The sequence below is a fragment of the Aphidius gifuensis genome, linkage group LG3, assembly GCF_014905175.1.
Source record: "Aphidius gifuensis isolate YNYX2018 linkage group LG3, ASM1490517v1, whole genome shotgun sequence".
Classification (NCBI taxonomy): Eukaryota; Metazoa; Arthropoda; class Insecta; order Hymenoptera; family Braconidae; genus Aphidius; species Aphidius gifuensis.
The window spans coordinates 10,436,723-10,463,983 of record NC_057790.1 but is presented as its reverse complement, the minus strand read 5'-3'; the positions used below and the strand labels follow the sequence as shown (position 1 = coordinate 10,463,983).

Below are 27,261 nucleotides of genomic sequence, written 5' to 3'. Positions count from 1 at the left end.
TTTAATAAAAATTAAAATTGAAAGAAAATAATAGAAATAATAGTTGTTCTTTGTTTTTCATTAAAATGAAATTTTTTATTTTCGTGTTTTCTTTCTAGAAGTTTAATAAAAAAAAAAAAGCTATTAATATTACAATTATTAAAACAAACATTAGATTATTATGATAACTTATTACGTATATAATTTTTTTTTCACTTTTTCATTTTTATAATAAATAATCAATAAATAATGGCATAAAATATATTTTTTTTTTTTTTTTTCATAATTAATCTTTGATTTCTTATTATTTGAATTCAATAATTACTGTTTGAGTCAAATATTATTCAGTAACTTTAATTAATAATGTAAAATGGTTTTATTTTATTTTTTTCTTGTCTAAAAAAAAAACTAAACATTGTATGAGTAGTTTTGTAAGTAAAAAAATAAAAAAATTCCTGGAAAATTATTGTTTTATTTTTTCTTGTTGTTATGCCTCGAGATGTTTATTAAGATAATTATGAATTATATTTAACGTATTTGTAAGTTAAAAAGATGATTGCTTCGACAATCATTTGGTTTATAAATTCTTGTGATTTTTAGACAATTAACAGTTTTAGACAATTAAATTCTTGTGATATTTAGACAATTAACAGTCATCATGATAAAAGAATTTAAATAACTCAAAGTATAATTTTTTCTTTTTTTATAATTATAATAATAATAACAAAGTTGCTAATAAGTTATTGGATTTTTTTTAAAATAAATATTTGAAGTTGACGATTAATTGAAATGTAAAAAAAATGAAATGAAATGAGTATTAAAATAACATCATCTGACAGTACATGAAAATAATTTTTTATATTTTTATATTATTATATTTTTAATATCAGTTATTATTGTTTGATTTAAAAATTCACCACCAGCTTGTGCCATTGATCTGTCTTTGACAAATATTAATTTGTACATTGTTTCATGATCTTCATTAGTCAATAAATCTGAATAATAATTGTCAATTAATGTTATGATATTCATTGGAATAACTGCAAAAAATTTTTTGTAATATCTCTAGTGTTTTTTCTTCTAATTATACCATCTTTTTCATCATCAAATAATGCCCAGCCAATGTATTTTAAATAATTAACTTTCATATATTCTTCTGTTTTTTTTTTTATGCATGATCCAACAGCAGATATACAAATTAAACGTATATTTTGAATGACATCACTGTTATCAATGTCATAAATGTTATCTAATAAATATTCATCAAATAATATGTTGTTCTGAGATGTATACACCAAATTTTTAATAAATTTACTAAAATTTTCACGAAGTTCTTTATCTTTAAGATCAGTCCGTAGATAATTTGGACTTGTTGATATATTTTCATCTGAATGTTCAATTAATTGTTTGACATTTTTTTTCAAGTAACATTTCAAGTGTCAAATGTTCCTTGGAACATGTTGCATCAATGATGAATCGTACGAACAGTAATAAAACTTTTTCTTTATTATTTTTGTAGTCTTGGATCCAATTGTCAATGATTACCAAAACATCTGAGTATAATTAATCAAACAAGCTTTTATCACCATTATTATCACTGTTGACACTGGTATTTGTGCTATCAACCATTTTTTTTCCACATCGTTGACTTCCACCACGTTTGGATTTTGATGCTGGTGTTTTTGTTTTATTATTTATTGTTACTTATTTACTTATTTGACTTTGTCTTGTTGTAGTTGTTGTAAAGATACATTTGAGATATGTGATGGTACAACTTGATCACCAGCACTAAATATAAATTAATAATAATTACTTATTGTGTCAATATTGATATTTTATGGATATTATATCATACCTTGTGTCAGTTGTAATGTCAGTATTGCCTGCATCTTGTGAACTACTTGGCATCAATCATGAATCAGTCTGTAATATTATTTTTGAAAAATTATACAAAACAATTCGTACTAAATTATCAAGTACTAAAGCTCCAAATAAACATATACATACCTGTGAAAATAATTATCAATGATTTGTTGACGGGCATTCTGGTTAGGCTGAATGTTAAAAGTGTTATGAATGATCCTTGTATATTCATTTACATCTCCAGTAACTCGACCAATCCACATAAGTTGCCTTTGGCGAACAATATTGTGTAAAACAGCTAGTGCAACAATTGCTGCGAATGTGTTTTCACGGTGTTTAAACCGTAAACCCGAACTAAATGGCCATTTTCGAGCCCATATACCAAAAAGGCATTCAATGTGTCCACAAGTCATTATTTGTGATTCATTATATAGAACTTCTTGAGGAGTATTTGGTTGAGGTACTGGTGTCATCAAAAAAGGGAGAGATGGATAGCCAGCGTCTCCCAATAACAAACCATCTTGATAATTAGCAGCTTAAAAATTTGCCATCAAACGACTGTTATAAAAAATTGTTGAATCGTGTGAAGATCCAGGCCCTCTTGCAACAATGTCTGTAATCTCCAGGTGTGCATTACACACAACTTGGGTATTTATCGAGAAATAATTATCTCGATTACGGACCCGAGATGAAATTTTGTCTCTGAAAACAGCCTCTGAAAACTCTGCAGCCTCCAAACCCTGTCTCTAAAGTGGCCAAATTAGAGGTAGTTCAGAGGCTGCTGCAAACCTCTCGATCAGAAACAATAGTCTCTGACAAATTCTAAAATATTATCTGCGTGACTCTGATGGAGAGATGATTGCCTCTGCAATCGAGTCTCTATTTTAGATTCAATCCTGGCCAGTGGTCACTTTGTTAGATTATAAAAAGGACTATGCTTGGTCTATAACTGACTATTAAATATTAATATAAATTAAAAAAAAAAAAATAATAATTCTGTATCAGGACCACCAAACGACCTTATTTGTATATGCTCACAATCAATACATCCTACTACTCTAGGAAACCCAAATCTAACAAAAAAATCAGTTGTTGGAAAGTGAATATATTCATCACGAAGACTGGCAATACGATGGATTACTCTATGAATTATGGACCAAACAGTTGATTTTGAGATTCCAGCAAAGTCACCAATTACTTTATAAAATGAACCAGATGCCAAGAACCGAAGAGTTATTAAAATTTGAGTCCTGGGTGGGATTTGTTCATTTCTAATTTAAAAAAAAATTAAATTATTTATTTAAGATAGAAGAATATAAACTAATATAATCAATAATAACCTTTGATCATCGTGCAGCAAGTCCTCTCCAATTCTTTCAACCAACATATTTATATCTTCGTGAGACAACCTAAACCGCTTCTCGAATTGTTGTGAAGTAAGTTGGAAAAAATCAATGACTGGTCTTGCTCTGACTCTTCGCCTTTGTCCTCGTCTTCTATTACGATAAACATCCATTGGTTCTTAAAATAGAGAACATATAACGATAAACAAATTATAAATAACAAACAAGTATTTATTTTCAAATAAATATGTTGACTCAACAATAACAACAACAACAAATAACCATAAAACTAGCAGTTTTATGGTTCATTGTCATTTTTTATATTCACCTGTTATTTGATTTATTATTTATTATTTATGATTTATTATTATTTTTTTTTGCACATTTTGCTTTTGTTATTAATTATTAATTATTTGTTATTTTAATATTTATTGATATGTCAAAAAAAATGTAAACATCAACACATAACCAAAAAACTATCACGAGTTTTATTTGTGATATCACCGGTGATCTTTATTATTTATGACTTTTATTGTTCGTTATAATATTATTTATTATTAATTATTTTTATTGTTTTTATTATTTGTTATTTTAATATTAATTAATATTTATTTTATATTGATATTTTTTTTGTTATTTATTTATATATTTATATATTTATTTTTCATTTAGTATTACAATATCCTGACATCTGTGTTTTACTTCAAAATTTATTCCAACAACCGATAAAAAAAAAAACTAGTAGTTAACAAACTAGTAGTTAAAAAAATAACTACTGGTTAACTGTAACTGTGGATGAAAAAACCGGCCCTTGATCAGTTCCGTGACTCCGAAAATAAAACTTTGTAATTAATCATCAATATCCTTGTCAATTTTTAGGATATCGTGTTCATATTTGCGGGAAATTGTAGATAAAAATAAGATGAATTATTAATTTGAAAAAAAAGACAAAATGACAAATTTGATATTTTCAGCATTTACGGCTTTAAGGTTGAATGTAAATAGAATTTCCCACTATACGATTTTTGATTTTTTGAGTTTATATTGAAGCCAGAATAATTATCTATCTTGTTGATTTTTTTCGGAATTTTCGTGTGTTGTTTTTTTTAGATAATTGATGTCAAAGTTGACAACTTTAACACGTAGGCATAGGGACTGAACACATATTTTCTCCTGTAGCTCAAAAACTTTCTATACGATTTTCCTTAATTTACGATCAGCTCATAGTTTATTATAATACGGATTTTTTAAGCCCTCAATGATCAATTTCGTCTGTTGATTTTAAAAGATATTACATTGTCAAAATCAAAATTTTCTATCATTAGCGGTCATTCTCTCTCTTTTATTCGTCGTGCTGTCTCATGTTTCGTGGCTATGGTAGTATGTGTGTGTCTATCCAGATAGACTACATACACACATACTACCAAGAACCTGTCAGTATAGTGAATATATTTTGGACAGAGGGGCACTGAAAATATTTTTGATAACCGTGTGTAGATGCGCACCCTCTTGGGCCCTAACTTTGTTCACCGATGCGATTTACATTCAACCTTAATCATTACTTTTTAAAAAAACAAAAATATACGAATTGTAGGTATTAAAAATACGCTTCTTTTGATCATAATATGAAGTCTCTAGGTCTATTGGCTAAGGAGCTACGACACTTTTTTTTTTTCTCTGACAAATTCAATACGTAAGCGACACGAAGCGTCTCACCTACGTAAAATAAGATACATAACAGAGCAGACATAGAAATAATTTTCAAGTGTAAAATATAACTAATTAACTAAAATAACTTGACTTGATAATATTTCCATCATCGCATTCTCAAAGTCCTCATGAACCAAAAATGAATTTGTTATCTCATGTACAACCTCGTGGCACAATGGTTAGCTTATCCGACTGTCATTCGGTAGACCTCAGTTTTATCCTCGTTAAATGACATTTTTAGATTTAGGTAGAATTAAAAAATGCTAATTGATTCTGCATAGTATCTACAATAACGTTAATATTTTTTTTTTTCAATTATATAATAATTTAAACAGTTATTGTTTGTAACCAACATTTTGACATTCGAAATACGGTAAAAATTTTTCATAAAAATTGTATATTTATGTATAGTTATGTTAATTAATATTTTATTGATTTCATTGCTATAATATTACTAAATAATTATATAGCATTTTGCTATATAATTTGTTAATCTGAATTTGTTATAAATTCATAAATATCACTTGACGATATTTTCAGACCACATGGTCAATAATTTTACTTAACTTCTATCCAGACTCAATAAACGATATTACGTACCAGGTTGATTTGATTAAATTAGTCTATGAAATAACAAAAGAAAAGAAGAATATTTAACTTGAAAAATAATAATATAATTTATTAGGAATAATTTAATTCAATCAACCTGATATTTAACGTTTTATTTAAAATCCTCGTATTTTGTTATTCCCTACAGGGTAACGGGTTAGGAGGGAATGTGTAAATTTTGTAGATTCTACCTTGTTGTTGTGGTTTATCCAAAAGTAATTTACAGAGAGCGTGTCAATCCGGATGGTCGCCTGATGATGTTGATAATTTTCGAATAATTCAATAGGTAACACAACTCGTAGCACAGAAAACAACACCCCGGAAAAATTCACAGTCAATGTTAGGATTTAGGAAGGGTATATTTTGTAGGAATAATTATTTTACACAGTTATTTAATTAAATTTTTTTATGCACTGATAATATTATTTGTTTATTATTAATTTCTTTAAATGAATTAAATTTATTTTATTTATATTTTTATCAACTAAAATGATCAATAATTTTTAATATAAATTTATGAAATTTTACTAAGTATTTAATTCAAATAGAATGATTTTAAATTTAGTTAGATGTTGGCCGAATAAAAGTTATCACGAGAGTGACGCTCCTTAAAATTAAAAATAAAATTATTCCCATAAAATTTAATTATTAGGTAGGGATGAAAAGTGGTGCCATTCCTTGCACCAATGAAATACAATGGTTCCCATAGTAGTCAGCATATTGTAATTGTTTAAACATTTAATAAATAATAATTTAGCAATTTCAACGGATGTGGCGTCTTGCGTTGCAGAGGTGACTTTGTAAACTGCTTACCAAAATTTATATAAAAATTATAAAAATAAATTGTTTTATAAAAAATGCAAAATATGGATTTTTATTCCGTGTGAAAATAAAAATAAATAATTTATTATGAAAAAGAAAATTTTTATTGCTTACTCGGCATCTATTGAATTTGTTAATTTATTATTTATTATTAATTATTTATTCTAATTTATACCAAGACGTAACACTGAGTATTGTGAATCAATAAAATAAAATATTATCTGAAATAAAATATAGTTTGGCTTATTTTAACCACGTTATTGGTTAAAATTTATTAATTCTATAAAAAGTAAAATAACGACCACATGGTCCAAAGTTGTTGCTGTCACGTTTTACGCCTCGAAAATTGATCCTACCGTAGCATTTTAGGGTAAATTCAGTGTTATAACAAGAGTTTATTTAATATATGTATTTGGTGTAAACTACATATATTTCATATATGTACAAGATTCATATCTATATAAATATATATGTAAATCAAGATAATTATTTTATTTGTAATAAAATAATTATTGTAACCTGTCACACAAAGGTCAAGGTCAAGGTACACGATCAAAGTCCACGTCAGGCTCAATATCAACTAGCCTTTACTCAGCATACATATTATTGGTAAAGTTGGTGGTAATTTATTATTAAATCAATCATTCTGTTTAACGATATATAATTTATGTCAGAGTCCAGTTTTTATAAATTATATGTATTTAATTTGTGTACTAATTACGCGTCCATTTTCAGCAGCTGATTACCTTCCTAATTCACGTTCCTAATTTCCCTACCTTTCTAATGTGTCTTAAGTGAGCAGGATAAACAGGGTTAAATAATTACATATCAGGCAGGGTTATTTTATTGAGTAATTATTAATTATTCGATATTCAATCTGGCTACGATATTTCAGAATATAAAAATAATATAAAAGTTATATACAACGATTATATATAATTTTTATATATGTAGTCTATATAAGCATTCATACAATACATTTTATGCAAATTATGCAAAACTTTTATACTATTTTTGGCTCACTTTTATATAAAATTTATACATAAGAATTTTATAAAGTGATTATATATAATTTTTATAAAAATTTCATATATTTTTTTCGTGTGGGTGTGTATTAAAATGAAAATGTTAACGTTCAAAATAATAAAATTCAGTACAGTGAGTACGTAAAAATGTATTAGTTGGATAACCTTGATGTAGATTTTCTATTAATTCTGTCCTTAATGATAATGAAAATGGCAGCGCGAAATTATTTAATAATTATCATCATACCTTAATAATCCATTCAAAAAATTTAAAAAGAAAATTCCATTTAAATAATCAAGGTTGAAAGTAAATCCCATCGTCGAACAAAGTTTGGGCCCAATAGTATGTAATCCGTATTGTGAATAAAGACAAACTCATGATAGTAAAAAATTTTTTAACGACAAGTGTAAATATGTGTTCTGCCACTATTCTTAAGTGTTGCAGTTGTCAACTTTGACATTCATTATCTAAAAAAAAACTAGCATGAAAATTTTAAAAAAATTCATTGAAAAAAATTCTGGCTTTTATTTGCTACCAAAAAATCGAAAATTGAATAACGAGGAATTTATTTAACTTTCATCCTCAAGTTTGGAATAGAAATATTATTTGTAGCTAGTAAATCTTTAATTTTTTTAAACAAATGATAACATCTCTGAAATTGTGAAAATCATCCCGAGCAAAGCCGGGTTAATCAGCTAGATTTAAGGATAAATTCTATGAAAAACAAATAATCTTATTGAGAAATGCCAGAAAATTCATATGGAATTTCATAAATTCAACTATTTTATCGAATTGAGGTTTAAAAACTGCCTTTGTGTGAAAAAAAACAGAAAGTAACTGGTGGTTTCGGGGACGTGCAATATCAAGACAAATATAATTGGAGACAAATGTTAAATAATATTGCAAAGCAGTCCCTGGTGAAAATATTTCTCCGGAATTTCTCCGGAATTGCTCCGGATTATTCCGGAATTGGCTTACTTATAAAAAATGCGGAAAAATACGAGAAATCCGTAGCAATTCTAAAATACTCGAATTCCTGTGTGAAATGAAGGAAAATTAATGACCAAAAAATTTTAATGGGCCAATTTCGGAGCGATACGGAGTTTTACGGAGTATTTCCGGAATTTTACGGAGTTTTTCCAGAGTTTTAAGGAGAAATTATTTCCACCAGGGGTAATGTTCCTTTTTCATCGAAAGTCCTGAAAACCTCAATTAAATCAGAAAATGATGTTCTTGGAATAGAGGTTTCAGGGACACACGAAAAAATTCATATTTTGGTCATTAATTGAATTTTTCCATCGAATCGTTACCATTCATAGTTTAAGATGGGATCAATTAAAGATTCATCGGCCGTACAACCTACTTCACATTTCAATTAATAAAAATTATACGAGGTCAAAGAAAAAGTCCTCAAAACCACTAAAGCATGGGGTTTTGAGGACCGTCCGTATCCTATATCATTGGAGAAATATGAACAATATGAAAAAATGGAACTCGAACTCAACTTGATACTCTATTCTGAAGAAATAAACCCTATTTTTAATATTTTAATTCATCCAAATAGATTGAGATTTAAAAATTCCCAAAAATCAATTAATCAGTGAAAGCACAAATTTCGCAAAAAAATTTTCGATGATATCGAAAGAATTAGCGTTTTTTTCCACTTAATAAACATAAAAAAGTCATTCAGCCTGAAAAAGCCCGACCAAGCTCACTTATTATTTTTAATGTTATATCCATAGGAAAACTTTATACAAAAAGAAAGTATAAAAATAGATGTACATATTTTACCAACAATAACAACAGTGATACCGTAACAAGATCATGAGCTCGAAGCGAAGTTTTGGATTCATCAAAACTTGCTGATGAACGATGTCATGAAGCACAAGGTATCGACTTCATAATTGATGCCAAAACAACGGAATGAATGACATGCAATGGAATTGCCTGAAGAGTGAGCGAAAATTTTGCCGCAGGTTTATTTCAGTACTTTGAAAGAATCGAATCCAACAGCATGCTGCAATCAACCTGGCTGAAAATTTCGAGATAAAATTCATACAACTCGAGCACTATAGTCGAGAAATTCCACCACTTTCAGAGCACAAATTACTGTCTGACATAAATATCTTAAATGAGCTCACAGCCTTTGTCAATACTGTAAGCATATTAAGAGTTGTGGACAATTCTACCAAAATATTCTAAATTAACAACGTTATTAATTGACAATGCACATCAAAGGCCTCCATGGTTTTATAGTGAATCACACCTCACTTCAAGTTACTCAAGAGAACATTATTAGGTTATTAGTAGGAGAATTAGTGTAAGTGCTTGACTACAATTCATGTGCCAACTACTTCTACATCGAAAAGCTAAAACACACAAAGATTAGAGCGAAGCTCATTTTGTATGACTACCTCCACAACGCGCTCAGAATTAGTCACTTAGGACTCTACTGAGTACTTTCTCATTACATATCGAAGGTTTGTATCAAGACGAGAAATATCAGTGCACTTGTACTCAGACTAATTTTATTAAAGCAGAAAAAAACTGCACTTATTGATTACAGGCAGGTTCAGTTCTTCCGAAAATTGTTTGTTATACATATGGACATGTTGTAGATATTATTCAAATAAAATAAATAAATAGTAAGTAAAAAGTACGAATATATAAATGTATTATGAAAAGAATTTTTTTATTTTTTTATTTTTTTGCAAATAAAGAAATAAATAATTGTGTCAATTCATAAATAATTACTCATGATAAACTCAAATAAAATACAGTGAAACAGGTGAGTAGTGAGTTTATCGGTCTCATAATGATGAAACCAAAAAATGTAACTAAGAACAATGATATAGATATATTGACAAGAATATATCATAATCAAAGTACAATGTTTTTTTGTGTCACAGCAAGATTAGAAAAAAAATATATAAAATTGATAATAAAGTAAAAATAACTGAACAGGAGAGAATTTTCGGAAAATGTTACACAAGTTGGAAAACTAAAATTTTCAGACTCACAAAAATATTAAATACATAATGTTCCATCTTGCTGAATATCAAGAAAACAATGTTGAAAGATGTTTTTATCAACAAAAACTTCGTCCAATACGATATCCACATGTATATCTTATCGAGAAAATTATAAAGAGACGTAAAAATGAAGTACTCGTAGGATGGTCAGGATTTGATTCTGAACATGATACATGGAAAGACGAATCAAAAATATAAATAATAATAAAAATAATGATAATAATAATATGATAATCGTTATTACTATATATATATTGTAACCGATTTTTCTACCGATAAAATAGAAGCACCCGTTGCTATGAAAACAACGATGATTTCTTACTAATCTTCTTTCTGCACGCCAGGTAAGAGCCAGCTAATGTATAACGGCAACCGATGGGGCAGAGATTGTTACGTAACAGGAGCAATGGCAGCCAATGGCCATTTCGGTAGTAACTAGTTCAGTAAGAAATGGTAGAGGAGCGCGGTCCACCATTTTGGTTCCAAAACGTCACTCAGGCGCCATTACCAAATTGTATAACTTTTTGGTATTAGCTGGAGCGTAATTACCTAACCTTACGGCAGTGGTTATTACTGTGAACATTAACTTTGCATTCGCTAACTCGCAAAACCCAAGTCAATAAGAGATCGAGAATTTTTTTACCTCACAGGCTTTACCAAATATTCTGCTGTTACTCTCTCACTCCAGTACACCAAGTAGTCGATAAAGACAATTTTTACATTGAATTTATTACATTTTTATTGGTCCTGGTCGTTCTTACAGAGATCCCACTTCGGATTTTAAACGTATTCGGTGAAATTTCCTCAGCTTTTTGAAAATGATATTTCAAAAAATATCAAAGTATGGGCAATTCGATAAAAACAGCTTTAAACACTCAAAATTGAAATTTTAAAGTTTTTTTCGGATTTTAGAAATAAACTAATAATTTTTTTGAAAAGCTGAGAAAATTTTACATTAAAAGGTATTCTTGAACTAATTTTAAATTCCCAATAAAACTCCGGAAAATGGATTGAAAAAAAAAAATTTCGTAAATATCCGATATTACCGACATCATAACTTTAAACAAGAATAATTATCAAAAAAATCTGAAAAAAATTTTCAGTTACTTTTTCAAAGAGGACTATCAACCTACAAAGTTTCAAAAAAATCTGAAGGGTCGAGGCCCAAACCGACGTTCGGAATCGGTAAACCTGCTCATATATATATGTATATTGTAACTGATCTATATGTGGTGGTCTCAGCTAAATCACGGGGTTTGCGGCCTGACCCTCTGCGATTTCGTTAATTTTTTGATATGTGTTGATTTTGGCCTTAGATAAAACCCGTATTTTTTTTTCTTCAATTTTTAGAGGCGCCACCATCAAATTCCAAGATATTTGAAATAACCACCTTTATTTTTTTGCTGAATTTTATATCATAGATTCGAGGACGCAAAACAAGTATTCGAGCTTTTCAGTAGAGGCACTTAACGAGAAGTATTTTTATTCGATTTTTGAAAAAAAAATTTTTTTCTAATTTTTTTTTTTTATATTTTTTGAGTTGTAAAAAAAAAGAAAATAAAATTTACCCCCATAATATTTTCAATTTTTTGTTAGGTATTCGAAAAAACCGTATAACAGATCAAAAGTAAAAGAAAAAAATCAAAAAACTCATTTAAAGTCACCTTAAACTGCAAATATTGAATTTTATTACAGAAAACATATATTTCCTAACTATTTCTTACACCAAACAATAGCCCCATGCACCACCGCAGGTATGACTTCCGCTTGGTACATCCAGGCCATGATACTTGGGTTAATACCCCAGTTTCTACCGCAGATCCTTCTGAGCGTATATAGCATCATAACGGCCCTGTTTCGAACTCTTTCTACTTGCAATCCCCAAATCAGTCTTTTATCTAGTGGAACACCCAAATGTTTGACCGAGTTTGAGGGTACAATCTTGTTGCCATAGAATGTTCGATTTTTTCATACTTCTAGCTTTCTTTTACCGGTGAAGACTACCACTTCCGTCTTGTCCGGATTGACAAGTAGCCCTGTGCCTTTACACCACCTTTTTACAATACTTAGTGCAATTCGAGATCTGCTACAGGCGGTATTCGCATCCCCTGCCTGTATTTTGACAGCTATATCGTCTACATATCCCTAAGCGTGAAAACCCAGGCGGTTCAGAGCTACTAAGTGATCATCTACCACCAGATACCATAACAGTGGGGATAGCACTCCCCCCTGCAGACATTCTCGGCTCACGATAGCTCCCAGCGTCTTCCCTCTTCTTTCTACACAGATCCATCGGTCAGAAAGCATATTCCTGTGCCACCTTCTCAAAGTTAGATCAATCTCTAGTCTTCCTGCCACCATATTGCTTCTAGTAGGGTCTTGTTGAAAGCCCCCTCTATGTCCATGAAAATACTCACCCTCAGTTCTTGTCTGTCTTTCGCGCCCTCCAATTTGCTAACAAACCGCATCTACTGAATTCCCTGGCTGGTCAGCAATTTGCAGCTCATGCAGTGGACCACTAACCCGAATCGCATCCCTTACATACCTGTCCACCAGTCGCTCCAACGTCTTGAGCATGTAAGAAGTGAGATTGATCGGTGTATACGCCCCGGTTAGTCTTTGTTAGCCCTGCTAGGCTTCGGAATGAAAACTACCTTAGTTTTGCACCGTTGCCTCGGTACGTAATCCGTAGCAATACACGCCTTAAAGGTCTTACTAAGTGGTACAAGTGTATGATTAAAACCTTTTTGGAGCGTAACTGGTAAACTCAATCGGTTCCCGAACTCTTATAAGGTTCGAACTCATTCACCGAATCAGTGCGACTTTGGTATGCTCGGTAACTATCTTATGCTTAAGCAACGCCGTAGCCTGTGAGCTACGGTGCAGGTTGATTTGAACGAAAGGGATATTTACTACTATTAGGTCGCCTTTTCCCCTTTTGTCGTCGCGGTCTTAGTCTTCTGGGCCCTTCCTAGTCTTTTGGCCCAGCACCATGAAAGATGTCTGGCCTAGCCCATAGAAAGGTCTCATACTCAGCTTGTCCAGCTGTTCCACTTCAGACACTATCTATGGTCAAGTGCCATTCAGCCATCAGCACGGTGTCCCACACTTTAGCTTGACCAAGCTATTGCGAAACAACTCGAGCGATGGGTACGCCACTTTCCCTACGCTAAGCCTTACCTGTTCGTCTGATTTTTCCCCTTTCGGCCTCCCGGTATAGGAAACCTTCACGAAGAAGCTTCTAACCTAATAGGTGCTCATTCCAGGTATAGCCCATTGGATCTCCGAGATACTCAAGCCCTACTACTGACGTCAAGGTAGTGTAATCCACAGAGAGAGCCCTTTTGATTATTTAATTAATTGTTAGATTATTGAGTTTTGCTTTTGAGTATAAAATATCTTGTGTTTTGTGTTAATTATTTTCTTAACAGCTTTATTTGGCCCTTCTACCACAATTAGCACACTGAGTGATCCAGGTTTTCTTCTAGACGGTTTATCTCGAGTTTGTTTTCTGTTGGTTTGGTTACTTTGGATATGGTTTTGTATTTTGGTATTTTGAGCGTATGAATGTGTTATGCCTTTTTCGAGTTTCAGGGCGAATTGAAAACCTCATGATTTTAATGTAAGCCGTTTTTATAATTTTGAGGCGAATAAAAAATTATAATATTTTAGCTTGGCCGTTTTCGTATTTTAGAGGCGAATAAGAAAGTACAGGATTTTAATAACAATAATAACTTTGGATTTTTGAGTATTTAGGATTTTGGGTTTTAATATGTAAAAACATCTAAATAAAATTTTATTTTCTTCACTGAGGCATATTTTACCCTACTTTATTCCACGCGTTTGCGTTCAGAAAGTGATACTTTACCCCATCTTTCGGCTAACACGCACTCATAATGTCCCCAGGCTACTAAGTTGCTTTATTTAGGCTGCTAAGTTGTTTTATTTAGGCTACGAAGTTGCTTTCCTAGTAATCCTTTACAACTAGACTTAGAAATTTTTGTCAAATAATTAGAATTATGATGTAGCGCTGTCTGGTGTGATACAACTTTAGCTATTCTATGCGATCTGACTGCATTTTGAGTGTGTGTTAGTGTGTGTGTATTATTTGACGTAAGATTTGACATACTCGGACCTGTCATGTTGCAACTTGTTGATATTGTTGTTAATAAAACAAAAATTGATAGTTGTAATGAAAAATAACTGTGTTCTTTAAAATAAAAACTAGTTTAATTTATGAAAAAAGAAAAAAAAAAGAAATACTGGTTTTGTAATAGATAGTACTTTGAATTTAATTGTTTGATGTTTGTGATGACTATCAAATGAATTTAAAAAATTAATAATATGATTATCAGATATGAATTTGAATTTTAATTCAAGCAACGAAGTTTGTTTTTTTTGTCTTTTGTTCTTAGTTTAAAAAAATTTTTACTTTATTATATATTATAATTTTTTTTTTTTTTTTTATCATTTCAATTGACGTTTATCATTTACCAGTTGAGTTTTTTATTATTTTTTTTATTTTAATTTTTATTGATCATGTTTATTTTTTTGTAAAGTCGTTTTTTATGAATGCAATCATCATTTTTAATTTATCATTTTAATTTTCTTTTTGTTTTTTTTTTTTTTTATTCTGGGGGGGTTTCACCCCCCCAGACTTCCCTGACGAGGGCTCCGCCCTTCGAAGCCGCCAGGGCTGTTCGCCCTGGACCCGCATTACGGCCTAACACAATTACGCGGTAATGCCTACGTGATGAAAAATAATATGTGATACTCGTGCCTAAAATAGGACTAAGTCTCGCCTCCGCCTCGAGGCGCCTTTTGCTTATGTTTCCACTCTGTCTCGGGTATCACTCACCACGTTTGACTAAGTCCTATTTTATGCACTTGTATCACAAAGTACTATAACATGCTATAGTTCCTCGATAAACTGTCTGAGAAGATAACTGGCTAAAATGTCACGTTACAATATATAATAGTTTATATGAAATTATATATATTTTTTATATAAATTTTATGAAAATTTTTATCACATTTTCCCCTTTCTCTCTTTCTCTCCCATGAATTGATTTTATTGAAAAATTTTCTTAAATTTTAATGAAAAAAAAATCAAAAATAAATCTTATGTTAAGTTAGTAGGTGTGGAAGTTGAAATAATTATTATATAGTTATTATTGTTCAGATAATTAAATGTATTTATTAAATTAAATATTAAACCACGATGAATATACGTGTTGCCAGTTCAAGGCAGTCAGCAAGAAGAGACATATTGCGTCAGCGCGTGATCACATATCACATGACCAGTACAGGCCTCAGGCCCGTATCAATACAAATAAGTTACCTAACAGTGTCGTAGTTTGCATGTATATATTCACCACCCACTCTCAAACTACAAAACGTCATTTAACATCTCTTGATGCCAAATCGGGCAATACGATGACCATGCTTATTACCACCAAGGCTTTTGGTAAAAATATCTGCCATCAAATCAGCAGTTGGTTGATAATAAAGAGCAATTTGACCACTTCTAATTGCCTCTCGTATTAAATGATGACGCAAGTCAATATGCTTGCTTCTGTTATGAAAAACAGGAGTTTTGGCTTATTTCTGAGCACCTTGATTATCATTAACAATAGTCATTACCAATGGTTCAATTAATTTTAATTTACCTATCAAGTTATTCAGATATATAGCCTCCTTTGAAGCTTCTGTTAGGCCCATATATTCAGCCTCAGTGGATGATAGTGCAACAGTACGTTGCTTCTTTGCTTTCCAAGAAACAGCACCACCGGATAAAACAAATACAAAACCAGTATAAGATCTTCTATCCTTAACACATCCACCCCAGTCAGCATCAACAAAACCAGTAAGTTTATCATCATCCGTATTGAAACATATGCCATAATCTGAGGTACCTTTCAAGGATCTTAATACACGTTTCGCTGCAGTCCAGTGCTCCAGCTAATGACAAATAATGTAAAACTTCTTTAGAATGGGTAGTTAGAAAACAAAACAAAAGATAGGTGCAACGAAAGTAACGCAATAAAGGTAGTCAATTATGATTAATTCATTAATTTAATTATATATTTATCTTTTGTTTTTTCCTATTTACTGTTTATTTTCCTGACTACGATAGATTGAATTATTTTATTGAACATCAGACAAATGAACAGGTAAGCAATACTTTTAATATAAATTATTTTCATTAAAATATTATAGATTCAGTTAAAAATAATTATTTATCACAATGAATGAAATATAAATTGAAACCATCAAAAAAATTAATTAATGATATAATGAGAACACAATGTACATAAGCACAAAAATATACTGGACAATTTCCATCACCAATATCATTAGCAATACCAAACAAACTCAAAACTCTTGCTTTACATCAAAAGTATCATGCAGCATCATAAAAATACATTATCTGGTTATTGTTTACCAGATCCATATTGATTGCCAAAATTACGTAAATTGAAAAACTTATGAGTTCATTACGTGATCTAAGTTTCCCACTTCTTGAGCTACTAGAAGTTATATCAACAATACCTGGTAGTATACCAATATCAGTTGAAAAAAATACGTAAATTAGTAGCACTTTATGAAAGAAAGTGTTCACAAAATAAAAATGAGCTAATATCACGTAGTATTAAACGTGTTACAATTACTGCATTACAAAAACGTCAATTTCGAAAATTCTTAACGTTTCGTTGAAGAAATGGTTCTATTGAGGATAAAATATATCGTTATTTAGAACCAAGCTGTGCATTTCAACTTGAATTAAATCGTATGAAAGCATATGATCTTGAGGCGTTATCAACATCAAAAAAAGCATTTATATCTTGGACAAGCTGAAGTACGAAAAGGACAGCAAATAACTGATTATATATTTTTCATACGTTCAATAATGAGTCATTCGGATTTATTAAAAAAATAGATCTAGTTTTGATTATCTACGTAATGAAGGTGCACGTGTATTACTTAAAGCAAAATTAGAAAATACGCGAAAATATATTAACACGAGTATACGAAAAATTCTACCTATTTTTGAATTTTATTTTCATGGTGTCAGGGGGATAAAAAAACTACATAAAAATAGTTCAGGCTATGAAATATTGGACTGAAATAATTTATTTTAATTGTTTTTCAAGTAAATAAACACTCCAATGAGTTGACGATGCCCCACAATACAAGTAAAATCTATCTATTCATTTTAACTAGCCTCATACGTATTGCTTTATTGAAAAAATAAAAAAACCACATAAAAATAGTTTAGGCTATGGAATATTAATACAAAATAATCATTTTTCATTGTTTTTTAAGTAAATCAACATTCTAGAAAATTTGGTGACCAGAAAACCTAAGCCCCCAGAGACCCCTTATTCATCCCCGCCTCCATTTAGCTATAGTCAGTTGTTGAATTTACAAGGTAATATGGTTTTCTTTGAATTTTTCCAATTTCTTTGAATAATAATGAGTAATATAAATTGTCTGTATCATCATTATTAGTATTATTTGGACTATAATTTTCGGTTAAAAAAAAACTCACGGAAAAAACTGCGCGACGCGCGGGTATGCCCTAGTATATTAAAAAATAATTAATTTTTTGAAATCTTATTACTTTAAAAGGAAGAAAAATTGAGTTTAGACGTCAGATCCGGTAACGGATCTGGGCAGGTATCCATTTAGGAGTATAGATTAGTATAGATTAATTTAAATGCGAGTATTTATATATTTATTTATTCATTATTATATATATATGCCGTTGTATATATTAATATACAAGTATTTTATTTGTATTTATTGGTTATGCTTGCATTTGTTAGGCGAAGTAAAGTTCATATTGTACTTATATATGTATTAGACCGTTTCAAAAAGAAAAAAAAAATTTTTTTTTCTCTCCCACCTCCTAAAATCTTAGTATTCAACAAGACAAACAATCTACTATTTTCGATTTTTTTTTTTTTTTTTTTTTTTTAATGTCACTCATCGACAAAGAAAACAGCATTTATTCGGTTATAAAAAAATTGCACAAATAACACTGTTTTTTTTTCAGCGTTTCAAAAAATCATAACTTTCAAAATAATCAATATATTTGAATTCAAGATGATTATTTAGAAAGCTGTATTAAAAAGCTTTAGACAATATATCTTATATGCCGAATTTTTATTTTTTAATGAATGCTCAGAGGTCTTCGAATAAATAAATTATCGTTTTTTTAGAAATAAACGTTTACAAAGTTTTCTAGCCGCGAAACAGTTGATTGAAAATTTTTTTTTCAATATGTATTTTAAAGCTTTTTTTTTACGCTTTCAAATGGTCGTAATTCCAAGTCTCTAGCTTGAAAATTGATGAAGTTATGAACAAAAGTATAAAATGAACACTCTGCTTACATGTATTTTAAATGGAAAATATTCAAAGTCGATGAGCGACATTAAAAAAAAAAAAAAAAAAATATCGAAAATAGTAGATTGTTTGTCTTGTTGAATACTAAGATTTTAGGGGGTGGGAGAGAAAAAAAAAAATTTTTTTTTTTTTTTGAAACGGTCTAATATGTATACATGCATATGCAAGTATTTTTCATTTACATTCATTTACAAAATTAATATACCTATTACCATTGTTTATATAAAATAATATTTCCTAAACTTAAAACAAAATATTGAATTATTATACAATAATAATTTATTTATAATATTGACGAATTTCATGTTTTAAAAAAAGAGAAATAGACATTGATGTGTTAGTTTGAAAAAGAAAATCATTATTGTAATTGTACAATAATTTTACAATATAATTTATTTATACTTTTTAATCAAAGTAATCAAAGGAAATATGGTAAACTTGATAAATATATATATTTATAATTATTAAGTTTATTATAGTGAATTAAAAAAGGTACTTTTTAGTTTAAAAAATAATTTTTCATTTAAACTAAAAAGTACCTTTTTTTAATAAGTATAATATATTACGTATAAAAAAACACAGTGATATTCAAAGTTTTAATATCGATATTATTAAGATCTAACTAAATATTATATTTCATCTGTCGATATTTATTGATTTCCAATTATTCAAGTTCGTTTAACATACTAATTGCGAAATAGTGTTTGTAAAATATAATTTGGGAACTGAACTATTGAGGTGCTGTAATGTATAGGTACACGGCGTATAAAAGTAAAGACGTATTAATATGAAAAAAAAATTAAAAATATTAATGAAACAAATACAAATCTATTATATCGACACTTTCAGAGGATATTATCATATCCCAGACAACATGTTTTTTTATCGGTTTTTATAAAAAATTTTCTCACGATTACAGGAAAAATACGGAAAAAACTCCTACACATGCGCAAAGTGGTTAAAAATGGAGTTGAAGTATAGAAAAAACGGCTATTTATCGGTTATATATTGTATAGTTATCAAAATAACGATTAATTCTAAAATTTATTAATGTCAATCAATAAAGCTCGTGGAAGTGAAAAAAATGTTTCGATAAAAATTTAGATAATAATTTATAGATTTTGTTTATAAAGCAATTATTTTAGCATAAATTTTAGTATTAATTTAAGCAATTATTTTAGCACTTTTTTAAAAATTAATTTAAGCAATTATTTTAGCACTTTTTTTAGAATTAATTTAAGTAATGCTTAGAGCATAAATTCCAAATCAAAATTATTTAATATTTTAATAAAAAAAAAATATATCTTTTTAAAAACTTATCACACACACAATGATCAGCCGTCACACAATGCCATGTTAACTCCAGAAAAAACAAAATACAATCTAATTCAATTCTATTTTTTAAAATGTTTTCCCTAGTGTACCATCGTTATTAACTCGCTCTCAAAAATCGGGCAAACTTCCTGGCTTTGTTCATTAGAAATAAATATAATTTACATAAAAAATTAAATTGAAAATTCAATACAGTGATACAATTCGGGCACGAATTATACATAGATGTGAAATAAAACAATGGAAAAACGAACGAAGAACTGGTAAAAAATTTACGATGGATATATGTGATGAAAGTGACAAAATAAGATCTTTTTTTTTTGAAGAAGCTGCTAAATATCATAGATTGATTGAGGTACCGTTATCAATAGAATGTATAAAACAAAAAAATTAGAAAAAAAAATTATTTACATGATAAATTATTAAACATTCAAGTTAAACAAAATATATACGATCACTGGAGGATTAGTGAGAAAAGTGAATCAACAATACACATCAATAAATAATAAAGAAATAATGATACCAGTAGAAGCTAATATAAAATTCGAAGATGATGAGGAAAATAAAAATATACCAAAAATTAATTTCGAGTTTAAAAAAATACAAGAAATCATACATCTACCAATTAATTCATTTGCAGGTAAAATTATTTTAGCTAAAAAAAAAAATATAACGATCACTTCAACAACAACTAAAACGTTAAATCCTGATTCAACCGAGGAAAAAAAGTAAATAAAATCGAATTCGACAATTTCATAAATAAATATTTGACATTGACAGGCTAAAATCATGGTACAATAAAATGAGTAAAAACACGGAATTCAAAAAGTTATAAGAAAGCGATTTTGGACATGAAGATGACCCATTAGAAGGAAAAAGCAAAATAAATGAAAATTCAATAAATTTTAGTTGTATATAGAGTATATAAAATTCTCATATACCAGTAGATTTGGTGCAACTTTCATATACTGTATATGAAAATTTCATATATTTTTCTTACCGTGTATGTTGAGAAAAATCGGTCTTATCCAGTCCAGAAGTAGTGTTGGAAATCAATTAAATTTGTCTGGTGTATACATGCGTGAACTATTTGTTATAAACCATTTATATTACAATTATATAATTAGTGTTGCTTCCGTTATCGTTTAGTTGTCCTAGCAGTCATCAAAAAACCAAATGGAAAAAATTAGTGTACTGCATCAAAATATGTATTTTTATATTTTTCAGGCTTCAACATGTCACATCATGATTTTAGAAACGATATAAGAGCATTGTTCAACAACGTCGGAAGCTTGATGGATCTGAATAATAATGTATCGAGGAAGTATCAATCATTTTCATCCTGATAAAAATCTTAATGGTCCTCAAGTGACTGAGAGGACACAATATTCTTTAAATTTTTATCAAAGATTAGAACAGTATTTTTCACATGCTGATTATTTTTTTTTTAATTACAACAAATTAATAACAATTAATAACGAATTTTATAATACGAATGTTATATTAATTTTTTTTATCAGTTGAACAACAACAATGTTGAATTCTCCACAAACTTTTTATATTTTTTGAATGCATCAAGAGCTCCAGATTTTGCTTTTTGAAAGTATACAAAGCACATTCTTAAACAATCATCAGTGAATGTGATAAAAAATCTATGTCCAGATTTTGATGGTACCCTTAAAAGGACCACAAACATCAGCGTAAACAATATCCAGAATATCAGTATTCTTTGATGATGATTTTGGAGAAAGTTTGACTGAATTTTGCTTTAATACATGTTTTACAAACCTTTTTATCTTATTGATCATATTTTATACCTCTTTTTTTAAGTAACAATTTTAAATCACCATAATTTAAATGGCCAAGTTTTCTGTGTTTATCTGTTAGTTTACATTTACTTGGATTTTTACTTGACAAGTCTTCATGTGGAATTTGATTCACACATATGTTAATTATTACCGATATAATACAACCCTTTTACTTTTTTCGCACTCAATTTAACATTACCACATTTATCACGAATTTCTGCATGATCATTTGCAAATAACACATCAAAATTATTTTCTGTTATTTTACTCACTGATAACAAATTCGTTTTCAAGTCGGATACAAATAAAGTATTAGTTAATTTAAATATTTTTTGTTCTCCAGTTGGATCATTTAAATTCAATTCTACCAAACCACGAAAATCAACTTGTGTTGTTGCACTATTAGCTAACCATAAGTTTATTTCATTGCACGTGTTAACATACTCAAATTGTTTATCATCATTACACATGTGAGATGAGCACCCACTATCCAAGCACCAAAATTTATTTTTGTCATCATCGGGTGACGTTGACTTCATAACAAATTCTTCAGCTATATTGAAACCAACTACTTCAATATTCTCAGCTCTCTCTGTTCTTCTTTCTTTTCTTTCAGGACAATCAACAAACTTGTGACCTCGCACACCACAATAACCACATTTAAATGGAAAACCAGTTGTTTGTTTTTCATTATTTTTATTATTATAACAATTTATTTGACCTTGATATTCATGAGTGATATTTTTTTTTTTCAATGGTCGTTTTTCGATGCCAACATGGCCATTGATGACGTGTCCTCACTGTTCCCGCTCGAATCAGTCTCTTCAATGATCTTAATATTCTGATCTTCTAGACTTGGAAGCTTATCATGTGACTCAATGGCTACTTTGAAATTGGAGTAACTATTTGGTAGACTCATCAACAACATCACTGTCAACAATTTTTCATTTATATCAATATCAATTTGCTTCAATTTATCAATTGTATCCATGAATTTTTCAATATGTACACAAACTTCTACACCATCTTGCATCTTCAACAATACCAACTTTTTCAACAAACCTGCTATTCTAGCTGGTCCTGCAGATTGATATATCTTATGTCATTTCAGCCATATTTCATTGGATGTTTTGCAATTTTTTACTTGCTTTAATTCACTTGGTGAAATTGATAACACAATATCGGCTTTGGCTTTTCTATCATTTATATCCCAATTTTTAGCAGCCAAAACAGTATCAGCTTTTGCTGGATCAACTTCAAGTCTTGGTGTATTCACGTACTCGAATTCCTCATTTTTAATTAATATTGCAGACACCTGCATTTTCCACGTATCAAAGTTGTGTCTCCACAAGGCACATTAAATATTTGAGCACCTCGCTGACCTACTAAATTTGCGTTTTTATTCAAATCTATTGGACATGCATGGTTAGATCTATTATGTAAGCCTTAATCAAAAGTTGATATTTTATTATTTAAATTTAACAGATCGACAATACCTACTTTGATCAAATATCAGGAGACCCGGTAGGGTCTCGCCTCAATTTTAGAACGAAAAAAATATATAGAACGAACGCGAACTCTCTACCAGGTATAAGTATTTTAAGTTTGTGCTCTGTGACGTCATAATTTCTAATTTATCAATTTGCAGTCTAAGTATTGGCCGAAAAAAAAAAATAAAAATAGTTTTACTATATATATCGATGACCCTCTTTTTAATAAGCCTACTTTCGATTTTTTCCAATAACTAATAAAAAAGATATCAACATCAGTAAAAGCCGAAAACAAATACTTATTAAAAAATAAATTTCTCAGCTAAATGTCCTCGTTGCCCCCACTCTCGAGACGTTTCATGTCGTACATACGGATATGTGCATGTATGCATAGTTATCGAATTTTTTCTTGTCCGTGTGTGTGCTTGTTCTTTTTTTTTTTTAATTCTCCCTTAGCTACATATAAGTTGTAACTGATTTTTCCACCGATAAAGTAAAAGCCTCAGTTACTATGGGATCAACGAGGATTTCTCACCATCCTCCTCTCTTACCGCCAGGAGGGAGCCAGCTGGTATATAACGGCAACCAACGGACCGTGGGGTAGTTCGGCCATTTCGGTAGCGACTAGTTCAGTAAGAAATGGTAGAGGGGCGCGGTCCACCATATTAGTTCCAAAACGTCACTCTGGCACCATTACTAAAATGTATATCGTTTTTAGTATTGGCCGGGAGCGTAATAACCTCACCCCGCGGCGGCGGTTATTACCGTGATCATTAACTTTGGTTGAACTCACTCGCACAACCTAAGTCAATACGAGAACGAGGATATTCGTACTTCACAGGCTTTACCAAATATCCTCCTATTGCCTACTCACTCTAGTGCACCAAGTAGCCGAACATAAAGTCCATCCGCAACCACGCTGGTCTTACGCCGGACCACTCTATGCATTCGACTACTTGATTATAGGTGACCCTGACAGCAAGTAACCACATTAGTGCGAGAGAGCGAGTGATATACAACGTCCTACCTATGTAGCGTAGCGACATTATAAATCACACCCGGGAGCATGCACCACGCATCGGGAGCTTGGTTGGACTCATCAGTGACATCAACTAGTTCCAACCTAGGACCCAGTCGACGTCATCGTCTAAGTCGGCTAACTCCACCAAGGAGTCATGCCAGCTTCACCAATGATATCAACTAGCTCCTCCATAGGAGCATGTCGACATCACCAAGTCACCAGCCAACTCCACCAAGGAGTCAGCTAGCTTCATCGGAAGCCAACCACGGAGAGCTGGCCGACGACTGGCAGTGAGATGCCAGTGATCACCAGTTTTATGGACTCTTTATCCCCACTCCCGTTTGACCCACTCCATACGACCATCTGTGCGCACACCTCGATGCGACTCTCCGGTGGGAGTGTCGAAGTAGGGGATACGAATCTGTCGTAGCCAGGGTAGGAATCCGGATTATCCACTCGCGGTGGATGTCTACCAAGTCAACACTGACATTCAGGCGAAAATGGATGTCACTACCGAGGCTACTTATAAACTGGTGGTATTAATTAGCGTCGTGGTCAATACTTACTCCTTAGACCAGACCTCTAATTATTTTCGGGAGCGCGAGATCTGCCAAATCTCGTTACAAAGTATATATATGTGGCGTCCGAAAAACCACATAACAATTCGAGAGTAAAAAAACAAACTATATGGTTTTTCTCAAAAACTAAAAAGAAATTGAAAATTTCATAAGAGTAAATTTCGTTTTCTTTTTCGTTCTACATCTAAAAAAAAAATAAAATTACGAAAAAAAATTTTTTTTTTCAAAAATTGAAATTTTAAAAATCAAAAAAAAATACTTCCCATTGAGTGCCCACGTGCCCAGTGTTTTGCGTCCTCGAATCTGTGATAAAAAATTCAGCAAAAAAAAAAAGGCGCTTTATGAGATATCATGAAATTTGACGGTGGCGCCCCCAAAAATTGAAGAAAAAAAAAAAAAAAAAATACGGGTCTTTTTTTAGGCCAAAATCTACAACATATCAAAAAATGAGCGAAATCGCCGAGGGTCAGGCCGCAAACCCCGTGGTTTGGCTAAGAACGCCACATATATACATGTTTCAATTTTCGATTTATTTATATGCAAGAAGATTTGTTATTTCTTATATATAATTAATATCGTTATTATTTCATCATTCACGGTTAAATGAAAATATGTAGAAGAATTATACAGGTGCGTGAACCTGGCCTGCATAAGTCCTAGAAAAATTATCTAGAATTAGTTTTAATTGTACCGTATGTTGCCTTTGTATTACTGCGTCACACAGGGACTGCGTATAATGCATCACATGTGTACATTTGTCTTTTAATATTTTTACAGCCTTGATTACGTCATCATTTAAATATGGTTGTTGTTTTATATACCAATCTAATTCAATGAATGTAATTAGCTTCCAGTTATTTATTGAAAATTTAAAATCGTATAAATAATCGTAAAATAATCCTGCACCTGTTTGTATTTGTTTGACTGTATAGTCATTTTTACTTGCAGCCGAAACACTTAACACAGAAAAAATTATAAATAGATACATTGTACCCTTTTAATAAACTAACATGAAATATGATTTATCAGCTCTATTTATACTATTTTTATCGTAATTACCGCCACCTGTACTTGAAATATTTATTACAATTATTATTTGAGTGACATACTTGCATGAAATAGCGCATATTTACATAATACAATGACACACCTGAGCGTCACAGCTGGATAGAAAGAGAGCAACGAAAAAAGCAGGTATAGGAAAAAATGCAAATGAAAATAGAAACTTCTATTTTATACAAAAATATCCTAGAATATACTCATTAGAAGCGTCTTAATTTGTACCATTTTGCACCGCAATTGTTTTGATTTGTACCTTAAAATTAAAGAGTGGAGAAAGGGTTAAAACCGATTTTTTTTCTAGATGACTCAGGGGAAAAAAAATTGCTACAGACGCAGAATAATTTGTACTAAAGCCCTGAATTTGTACCTCAAAAATAAGAACAAAAAAAAAAATTATTTACTCCAAAACGTTAATCAACAATTGAATATCTGCTTTAATTATTGAGGTACACATTCCATTCTAGCTCACGTTCTACTCTTTAAAATAAAAAATAAATTATTTAAAAATATTTTTGAGGCACCATGCGATCGTTAATGAAAATTTTTAATCAACAATTGCATGGTGCCTTTAAAAATCAATATTTTCAAATAATTTTTAAAAAAATTATCATTTTCACGATAACGCTTGCGATACATGTTAATAATATTATAATAAAAGCTCCTAATTTTTTTTATCCAGCAAATTATTCAACTTTATACTTTAAAATTTTGCTATTTTTTTTTATATTTCACTTCTTTTGATTATTAAAGCTATGATAAAAAAATAAACAGCTCATCTAAAATTGAGGCTTCCAGGGACATCAATTGTAAATTTATGTTTTGTTTGTATTTAAGTACATATTTTATATTTCAGTGACAAATACCCTCTAAAAAGTTAGGGAATATATCAACAAAATCCTAAAATTTCAACTCTACCCAAAGATTTTTTTTTTATTATACCATCAAAATCAAATGTATCATTATTACAATATTCTTACTGATGATATAATGAAATAAAATCTGATTTAGTTCGTAACAGACTTTCATTTGATGAAACATTTGTTCTAGCTTCTTTTATAGTTATTTTCAAGTTGTACAAGAATACGTGGCTACAAAAGATTCATTCATACCTATTCTTTTGCTCCTTCACAGTAAAAAAAAAATGTAAAATGTAAAAAAAATGTAAATGTTAAAATAA

The 27,261-nt window shown here is 30.2% G+C and overlaps 1 protein-coding gene across 1 annotated transcript; it reads right to left on the bottom strand.

Moving 5' to 3' along the window:
* Nucleotides 1-22,073: 22,073 nt before the first annotated feature.
* On the bottom strand, nucleotides 22,074-23,254 carry LOC122850870. The gene is made up of 3 exons (XM_044149926.1): nucleotides 23,078-23,254; nucleotides 22,996-23,029; nucleotides 22,074-22,654 (listed from the first exon to the last, which is right to left on the bottom strand). The coding sequence occupies exons 1-3, from the start codon at nucleotides 23,252-23,254 to the stop codon at nucleotides 22,074-22,076; spliced, it is 792 nt and encodes a 263-aa protein (XP_044005861.1).
* Between the last annotated feature and the right edge of the window lie 4,007 nt (nucleotides 23,255-27,261).

Bases quoted from the DNA above. Each gene is read 5' to 3' on its own strand.
- LOC122850870 (XM_044149926.1), bottom strand. From the start codon at position 23,254: ATGCAGGTGTCTGCAATATTAATTAAAAATGAGGAATTCGAGTACGTG. The intron at 23,030-23,077 runs GTAAAAAATTGC...AAATGACATAAG, and splicing joins CACCAAGTGAATTAAAGCAA to ATATATCAATCTGCAGGACC. The intron at 22,655-22,995 runs GTTTGTTGAAAA...ATGAATATCAAG, and splicing joins AGGACCAGCTAGAATAGCAG to GTCAAATAAATTGTTATAAT.